Source organism: Hyposmocoma kahamanoa, unplaced genomic scaffold, assembly GCF_003589595.1.
Source record: "Hyposmocoma kahamanoa isolate Upper Pololo Valley unplaced genomic scaffold, ASM358959v1 79, whole genome shotgun sequence".
Taxonomy (NCBI): Eukaryota; Metazoa; Arthropoda; class Insecta; order Lepidoptera; family Cosmopterigidae; genus Hyposmocoma; species Hyposmocoma kahamanoa.
In genome coordinates this window covers 1,039,147-1,049,297 of record NW_020653993.1, presented here as the reverse complement: position 1 = coordinate 1,049,297, position 10,151 = coordinate 1,039,147, and the positions used below count along the sequence as shown (strand labels likewise).

Genomic DNA, 10,151 nt, shown 5'->3' with positions numbered 1-10,151 from the left:
TCCGTTTAGAGGCACTTTGCACGCGCGCCACTGTGGTTGGTTTCGGCTCATCTCGAAAGACCCATAAGGTCGATTGCTGCTTTGTTTTGGGATCGTAACTATAAATCCATGTTTCGTCACCTGTTACTATGTCCCACACCAAATTTGACGCCCCTTCGTTGAATCTGGTAAGCATGGCATTGCACCAAGTGACGCGATCCATTTTTTTAGCCTCAGTCAAATTGTGTGGGATCCACCGAGAGCACAGCTTTTTTACACCCAAATTATTGTATTTGACTCATGCCTATGCCTAAAGATTCTCATGATATGTCGCATGCCTGTCTATTTTGATCATACGGCGCACAGCATCGATGTTTTTGTTGTTCACAGCAGTGGACGTGCGACCATCACGAGATCCGTCACTGAGATTCACACGACCGCGTTTGAATTCCGCAAACCAGCTATAAATAGTCATCTTGCATGGTGCTTCATTGCCAAAAGCAGTTTGAAGCCGAGCGAAGCTCCGCTGAGCTGTTAAATTATACTTAAAGTGGTAGAAAATCATACTACGAAAATTTGCACGAGTTAAATTCATGGTGATGGTGATGTAGCCAATCAATTTCTAAAATGACGCCATAATGTAAAAACAAATGACAGTCAGATGAAACAAACTGTATTCTACAGCCAAAAAATTCCATTTTCAAATGTTGTAATTACTTTTTAAATATTATTAATGTAAGTGGCCAGTTCCGGAAACCTGCAGTGCGCCCTTTGTACACGTTGCAGATTATTTTTTTATTACTTTTAATAATAAAATAATGAAATCCATAAAGTAACATTTTTGACAAATTTTTTAAATTCATTTTAAAAATCAATGAGCTATGAACTATGAAAGCTTGATAGATAAATAATAAACAGCAAAAACAGTTATTTAGGTTTAATTTATCTATTAACAAAGATCTATCTTTGTTAGTGGATGTATTTAGGAGTTAAGAGCAGTGGATAGAAATTAATTTACATACTTAATTTGCCAGCAAAGAGTTGCACGTTCCTTATGTGACAAACTTAGCGGGTTCTTTTTTTTGAAAGTATTGCAAAAATTTGCCAGCATGTTTAAGAATTTCCTTTTTTTAATTTCTAGCAACGGTACTTAAAGATACACACCTTGACGTAGCCCTCGTAGGCCGTGCCCTGCCCCCTGGCGGGGTCGATGCCCAGCGGCCGCCGCGAGCGCTCGGGCGGCAACGGACAGCGAGGAGCCACGCGTGCGCAGCAGCGCGTGTGCACCGCCAGCCCGCACGTCTCGCACACCACCCCTTGGCGGGTCAGGCCGATCTGGGTAGACGGAAGTTACAATTTAAAATAAATCTAAAACCGTACCAAAAATACCAAGTGACAGAACGTACTCTTTCGGAAATTTTCCGAGAGTCGGTTGCGTTTTGTATTAATTGCAAGAGAAGAATTTAACATTGGCATCTCGTGGGAAGGTGTGTGTGGGTTGTATGACTGTTATTGTATTGGTTTTTTTGGGAGAAGACTAAAGGTTCCACAAATACCAGAGCCGTGCTAGTGTATATGAACTCAAGCCTCGTCCTGGCGTCGGCCCGGATACGGACATGTGTGAACGAGATCATACAAAATATACGCAGCGGTATATTTTTGAGCCCCTGACGAAACACGGCCCGCCCACATTCGTTAGTACTTAAAGAAGTTACATAAATTTGTTTGGTGTATTTAAACTTACCATAAGCGAAGTGCAGTGATTGCATTTGGTGGGACTGCTGAAAGTCCTCACTAGGAACTGGTGGACTTTTTGCTTGCCTGGTATCGCCGGGCCCAGGGAATGATCCTGATGACGAAAACAGATACAATATTGTAATGACGTCGTGCATGTAATGACAGCCCATTCGACACACTAGTGAATGAACCTGCTTTTTGATTAAAACTTAAAAAAAAACTCTTTTTCGTCTTATGCATGTGAATTCTATTATTGCAAAAATCAAGCTGCAATATTAATGTGGCAGATAACCAGACCAGGGGGTCGATTCAGGACCTTACGATAACTCAGTTGTCAACCGATTCGATTTGACATCATACGATTTCTTTTCATTTTTATTCACAACACCCGAATTGAACGTCAAATTGTCGTATTCAAAACCGAACCGAAATGGGGTCACTCCCGTACGAGAACTCGAACTTGATCGGCAAAGGCTACAACCGTTATTCAGTACAGTGTTATCGAACGTCCTATTATTTGCAAAGCAAGAATTAATACGGACATCTCTTAGTATTATAAATAAAGTCTGCATTTTGTTCGATTTTATTAATTTATTTTAATGTAAGTCTAATGCATTCCTATATTTTAGGCCTTTAAAGTCTGAAAAATGTATATATAAAAGGATTTTAATTTTTCTTATAATCTATTTCACCGGCTAACTCCGTAAACGCTGTTGGATAACGATATCGTATCCGAATCCGAATGGAATGTTTAACTGAATAGCTCGGAAAACGCCCTTCTATTCGAGAACGATATCTAATCGAACGATTCGATTAAAATATCGAAAAGTTCTGAATCGGGGTCCTGGTCTCAAACATCCAAACTCACTCCTGTCCGGGAACCGAATCCGGGACCTCTGCGTGGCAGACCAATACGATAACCGTGTGCGGTTACAAGATGCGACCTCTTTCATCGCCATCCCACCTTTTTATCATCTTTTTCTCTGATTCTTAGCCACTTACTTTTGAAATTTTGTGTCCTTCTCTAATTATTTTTCTTTGTCATTCTTACTTTGCTTCGTTCCGTCGTCACTCTCATCAAAATTCTCGAAGAGAAAAGACGTGTCCTTCAATCATGTAAACCCAACAGCAATGTATATACGAATTCAGGCCCTTTAGTAGGGTTAAAGTCTATTTTATATTCATCCATAAGCATATCCGTATGTAATTTAAGTTAGGGATTGTTTTATAGTATTGTACCTGTGTTTTTATGCCATTTTTTTTTGTTACAGCGTTTCTTCTCCTTTCCTTACCTTATCTTGGTTTCTACCTCTACAATAAAAATCTTGCAATAAAATTATGTGGACCCAGCCTTCTGTTTAATTTTGCCAAGGCACCTAGCCTTGGCAAAATACACAACAAATACAACCGTTCGGCCACAGAGGCAGTCAATAATAGTAGATTGTACAACAAGTGCACAAAACGCGTCACTTTACTCGAGACCCGCAGGCGAGTGTGGATGTGGGACTTAAGTCGAGGGTAAAATGGGCTTTATGAACGAGTTATACACTCTGCTTTTCACTTCGATTGCGAGGAAATTAAATAGCAATATTACAAATAAACGATTATTCAATTAAAATAGAATGTAAAATTACAACAATTAGATATTTAACACGGATTAAAAAAAAATAAAAGTAAAACTTTATTTTATAAAGTTCTAGTGTGCGTGGCTGTTGGCGCAGGCGTCATTGCCTCGGTCTTAAACGACGATTTTATTTTATGCACTAGAGCATAAAATCCTATTTTATGCAGCCTACGCCCAGCATAAATACAAACTTTAAGAGCATGAGAAGTGAAAAGAATATTTTTATTGCACTTACAAAAAGAAAAATTGGCAGTGACAACGCGCTGCCTCAATTTAATGCCACAGTCGCCCATGAAGTTGGTATTCTACCAGGACTTTAGCCTAAATTCGGAATATCTCTATATCATATAATTATGAAATAATTTTACATTCTGCGCGATTCATAAGACAAGCAGGACTCACCTTAGGGTCCACTGAAAATCAGCGTCACTGCCTTTTCTCGGCGGTGACAGTAGCTGAGCCACACACATGACATCTACTTAGTACACGATAGTGTTGACTATGCAATGCTTTTGCTTTGTGGTCATTTCATTACCTATTATTAAGATTTTATTTTTTCATTTCATTTTTTTGTTATACTATTTATTTTTGTTTTAATTTAGCTATATCTTTTTTAAATTTCTTTATGTGTATTTTTGTGTTGTGTTATTTGTATGATTTTAACTCACCGTAGATAATTCACTAGGCGAGCTTTTACTTGATGCGGGAGAGGCGGCGCGCCCTTCCATCTCGTCTTGAGACTCCACGGAACCGCTTAAAGCTGCTGACTGCTGGGACCCGTACATTAACTGCAATGCGATTACTTGTTTAAAATCTGTGTACTTGAATACTTTGGATTTTTTTGTATTTAAATGGTCATTTTTGTTATTGTTTAGAGTGTTGCTTTACCAATGCGGGCCATCGCAGAATACAGGCAAAGGCAATGTACTCCATTCGTCATCTGTGAGGGTCCATATAGATAGATTCAATTAGACATGGACGGTAATAACCTTTCAAATGTACACTAAGGGCGCGTTCCCATTACGTCGTGACGACAGATAGTCGTGCAGTTTAAAGTGTCGTGACTTGTACATTTAAATGAGTCGTTCACATACAGTAAAACACGATCAACTGTCGTTCACGACTTTTTGACGGACTCTCGAGATACGGGGAAGAGCTAAAACGATAGTCGTTTGACGATAAATAAAACGACACGATAAAAATGTGACGACAGATAATCGTAAGTGTCGTGCAAACAACAAGGCGGCTGCCGTGAACCGATAAATTGTCATCATGGTCTAGTGGGAAGAGCTAGACACGACAATCGTTCAACGATAAAATAAACGTTCACCACACAGTCACGACAGATAGTAGTGATATGGGAACAGGCTCGACGCGACAGTCGTCCAACGATAAATAAAACGGCGGATCTTAAGGATCTTAGGTTCAAAATCGATCGAATCTTGATCAAAGTCTTGGTTATTTAAGATGGTATAGATCAGAGGTTCCTAAGGTTTTTCTCTCGTAGGTAACCCATTTTTTCTGTTGTGTAACGATTTTTTTTACAAAAAAACGACTATCTCGTGATATGGGAACAGGCTAAATGCGACAGCCGTCCAATAAACGACATAATGGGAACGCGCCCAAAGACAATAACATAATATAGGTTCTTAGCATAATTATACATAATTTGTTAAATAGTACATGTTATTTTTATGCCTCTCATGTGATAAAAGCACTTTTAATGTGACATGAAACCAAACACTGTCGTCACTTAATATTGTAGAATTGAGAAAACAATATGAAAATAAAAAAAAGAAACTGTATTATTTGCGTCGTTGGAAAAAGTATTTACATTATATTTGGTTATTATTTCTCCACTAAATGAAAAGCCGCATGCAAAATAAAGCATTTAAAGGTATAAGGTACAACGAAAACACGAAAAATAATAGGCGAGGCAATAATTCTCTCTCTTCTGGAAAGTCGATATTTACATGAGAATGTAATATTTTTTTCACGATTACAGAGGGCGCTCATAGAGAAAAGCTATTTAATGGTCAAGTAACATCAATATGAACTAAATGGACATCAGTAAATTCCAAATTTAGTCCCCCACCGGGTTAAAATTTTTATTTCTGTCCGAATATTTCTTAAAAATAAGCTGTAATAACAGTTAAATTGTCAGTTAATAGGTAAAACACAATTAAATACCAAATTGACCAATAGAAAAAAATTAAGATTGTGTTTTTCACCATGGAAACTCATTAAATGAAATGAGATACATTTTTTGATCAATTTGCACTTAGTAAATTTTATCTTTTAAACGACGAAAAATAGAATATGTTAGTAAAAAATTAAAACTCAAGAGATTATAATATAAATATAAAAACATTTGTAGGGATCTGGTGTAGACACGACCTGGAGCTTGCCCGTAAAAAATGACAGTGCGTTCTGTTGGACCTTATATCACGAAAACCCAAAACAATAAGAAAATTAAAGTACCTTCACATTGCAACAATGCTGAGCATTTCTGTACCCATACTGCGGCGATATCTGCGCGGGAAATAAATATAACAATGCAACAAAAAAATGTGAAAGCCATAAAGATCTTAAATGATTATTCACTAAACGATTACCACAAGTTTCAAGTTTTATACCACGACAAATAAAGTCTTTCTATAATATATAGTTATTTTTAAAATACTAACAACAATGCAGGACTAGATTACTAATACCATAACATAAACAACAATTTTTTTTCCGCAAGTTATGACAAAACATGACAAATATACCAAAGCTAATCTTTTAAGATTTTTTTGTACAATTTGAAACTTTCCAGATCTGTATTTGGTAGTAAGATAGCAACTTGAAACGTGCAAGCGTCTTCTCCGACGACTCACGCGTTTTACACAAAGTTATCACCATTAGAGCGGTCTATTTAATAATATTTTTATTTTTGTATGAAAGTAAAAAGTGATAAATTATTAAAAGACATGGAAAAAAACTCATTTTCATTTTGAAAGCTGTTGTTTATGATGTTAGTAATACAGTCCTACGACGTTATTAGTATTTTACAAACAAACCTGCATATTAATACTTCTACCAATGTTTTGCCGATAAACGGTCATGGCTTGAATGTCAAGCGGCAGTTGGCATTAATAATAATACAAAAATCAAACAAACACAAAGAAAAATTCGTTCAGTCCGATTGGTCTGGTAGCCACTGTGAGACAACAGGTATGTGTTTCTTTTTGTGTGACGCTAAGTGATGGAAGAAATAAATCGTGCGTCTGATGGTAAGCGACACGCCTGTCCATAGCAGTTGCTGCGCCACTCAGTGCTTTAAATCGCAAAGATCTGAGGGACATTGCCACTGCGCCTGTCATCCTGAGACATAAGTTGAAAAGTCCCAGTACCTATAATTTCATCAGCACCCTTACCCTTCAAAACTAAACGCAGTAATGCTCACATTGCCGCTTGACGGCAGAAATTGGTAAGATGGCAGTACTTGAGCGAACTATTTTACTTGGAGCTCTATTGCTACCAGTACAGTCGGTGCCATCACTTATGTATCCACTATTTGTTCTAAGTGCCATACAAATAGTGGATACTTATTGAGGGCATCGACTGTACCAGTCGAAGCGAGGAAATTTTTCGTTGTGTATAACTAGTGAAGTATTTTCTCAGAAAATATAATGAATATCATGATAGTAAAAACATGGTATTCAATAAAATAAATACAGCTTTAAGACATATGTGTCTATGTCGAAGCATAGGAAGTGTAACGTCGCCGTGGTAAGGAACCCGTAGCCAGTAATAATCTTTTAATGTAAAAGCAGCTTAATAAGGCTATTTACAACACTCGCTAAGCATAAATAGAAAAATCACTAAACACGTTTGTATGTTTTGAAATTTCGACAATGAAGTGACAACTAACTTTTTTTTAATGATATCAAGTGACGGGACGAACATGTCATGCGTCTGATGGTAAGCTACATGCCTGTCCATAACAGTTACAGTGCCACTCAGAGCTTTAAATCGCAAAGATCTGAGGGACAGTGCCACAGCGCTGTCACGCTGAGACATAAGGTGACAAGTCCCACGTGCCTGTAATTTCACCAGCACTCTTACCCTTCAAAACTGGAACACAGTAATGCTGATATTACTGTTTGGCGGCAGAAATAGGCAAGGTGGCAGTACGACTCTGGACTTTCTCAAGGACCTCTGCAGCTACCAAAAACTTGGCCTTGACAGTTGCTTAGCTATCTTTTTTACTTGACAGTTAATATCGCCCGTTATAGGGATTTCTAGCACAAGTAAATACAAAACAATGGGCGAAAACATAGATTTTCTTTCTTAAGTTACCTACTGCTAATGATCGCATGAAGTGTGAAAAGAACTAGGCGGAAGAAGAATGGAACATGTTCCAAGACGGCGAATAAGGTGTAGGGAGGTGAGCGGGAAGATTAAAAAAGCCATATTCGAGGGTTCAGTGGGGTTCGGGGGGGGGGGGGGGGTTAAAGGCCTCGTCAGACGTAAAATCAACACCGCACCAGCCGTCCGCTGCTCCTATGAAAAAACCTCTCACGTTCGTGCTAAATCAAGCTTTTCGTTTTCACCAGTTACAGTGTTAACACCGTCGAACAGTCAAACTATCAACTGAAAAGTGGTAACCACCGCTTGTATTGAGGCTGTCATGTGATTGCGCGAACTGTCCTAACCATACAATATTTCAGTTGCCTTTTGTAACAATAAAACTACTAAAACATACCTTTTGTTCATTATTTATAGTGGTCACATTGTCGTAGTGTCGTTCCGTGGGCGCTTCTTTCAAAAACTGATCGAGATAGCTCATCTGCGACGATGGTCGATCCAGAACTGGAAATTGAAAAGAATAATTTATAATATTGTAATTATTAGACCTACTGTCCGTTAAGCCCTTAAAGAATCTTACGAGCCCGTCTTAAGGTATACTTCTAAGTGAGATCGAGTGTACAGTCAGCGCCAAAATTATCTGAATGATCAAAAACGAACACTCGTGACTTCAAATCGGTCTTAAACGGACGTAGGCAGGGTAGAGTCAACAACCATTAGAATTCCAATACGAAGACATTACCGGAAAATAACAGAATTCTTTTGGTTGCTTTTAACACATCAATTTCAAATGTAATGTTGTAAAGATTACTGAAAACAAAGTGGATTAAAAGGACAGACATATAAACCAAATCCCAACCGAAACCATGACAAAATCACAAAACGTACTAAGACAAAAAGACAATACAATCATAGACGTCTCGTGCAAAAGTGTTAGATCACTTTAAAAATATAAACCAAATTAAGGGCTTTAAGGGGTGCAGTCAGCGCGATTGCATTGCAGTTGGAGGCCAACAGCATGCTGGCTGCACACCATCTATACTAGCTTTCGCAGTTATATGTATGTACTACATAGCATTTGCGATGTAGTTAACTCGGTTTAATAAAATTGACGAGTAACTTAATATGGCAACTTTTAAAAATATATATTTTTTAAAGTATCTCAATAAAATGTTACTACTTTGTCGTCGATACCGTAAACCCCTAAATTGAAATTACCAAATATCTATTTACAAAGGGAATCTGCCCTACGAATAAATTTGACAAGTTCAAGTGCAATTTGCTCACATGTGAAACAAAGATATTTAGAATTTGAAACCACTAACTCTAGTAAAAAGAGCATAGTGTTCACTTTTGCATGGACTGTACACAAATCATATTTAGTGGACGTAACCGGGTTTACAACATGCATTGGACGTTACAAAAGACAATGTACCATAATTTTGACACTCACGAGACAACTCACAAAATTTATCAGAGTGCATTTGATCACTATAAGTACACATTCCTTCAATTGACGATGCAGTGACAAAAACGATAATATAACAAACCTATTTTATATAAAGGACTTCCTTAAGCACCTTTTCTCATCTTTAGTTCCCTAAAAAGCCGCTAGATGGCATTGACTCATTTTTACTAAATTCTGCATCGCGGTGTTAAGATTTTTCCTTGAATCGGAGTAATATTGATTATGTAAGATAAACATCGGTGTTATCGATTTGTCTAGGAGTTGTGTCCTGGTGGGACCAACTACCTTTTAAACTTTTCTCTATTGTGTCACAGTATCGTTGGTAACACTTAATCTCTAGCACTTTGTAAACTCATTCAAATAAACTTTGAATTATTTACTTTATTCGATTTTTTCAATAATATCGGGTGACGGGACGAACAAATCGTGCGCCTGATGGTAAGCTACACGCCTGTCCATAACAGTTGCAGTGCCCCTCAGAGCTTTAAATCGCAAAGATCTGAGAGGCACTGCCGCTGCGCCCGTCAAATCTGAGACATAAGTTGACAAGTCCCATGTGCCTGTAATTTCACCATCACCCTTACCCTTCAAAACTGGAAGACAGTAATGCTGACTTTACTGCTTGGCGACAAAAATAGGTAAGGTAGCAGTACTTCCCTGGACGAACTCTATCACAAGGAACTCTACTGTTACTAAACTTTGCGTGTTAGGGTGACAGTGGCAGTACCCCTTAAATCTTTGCGACTTGTTTTAAGTGAGCGTACTGGTAAAATTACAGGCATATGGGACTTGTTAACTTATGTCTCTAGGGTGACGGGCGAAGTGGTAGTTACCCTCAGATCTCTGAGTGCCACAGCATCTGTCATGGATAGGCATATCGCTTATTTCCAAGCGCACGACTAAGTCCCGGTTACCTACCAGTAGTCCGAAATTACATTTGCCAGAAATAACGTTTGGTCGAAATTTCATAACCTCGAAAGTAATTTTGAG

The 10,151-nt window shown here is 38.1% G+C and overlaps 1 protein-coding gene across 1 annotated transcript in view; it reads right to left on the bottom strand.

Moving 5' to 3' along the window:
• Window positions 1-10,151, bottom strand: part of LOC113233512 (serine/threonine-protein kinase Genghis Khan) — a 78,248-nt gene that overhangs the window by 22,392 nt on the left and 45,705 nt on the right. The window contains exons 26-30 of the mRNA XM_026468635.1: window positions 8,091-8,197; window positions 5,822-5,872; window positions 4,009-4,128; window positions 1,724-1,828; window positions 1,144-1,314 (exon numbers count right to left, since the gene is read on the bottom strand). Of these exons, the coding sequence (XP_026324420.1) occupies window positions 1,144-1,314; window positions 1,724-1,828; window positions 4,009-4,128; window positions 5,822-5,872; window positions 8,091-8,197 (554 nt within the window). The remainder of the gene's footprint in view (window positions 1-1,143; window positions 1,315-1,723; window positions 1,829-4,008; window positions 4,129-5,821; window positions 5,873-8,090; window positions 8,198-10,151) is intronic.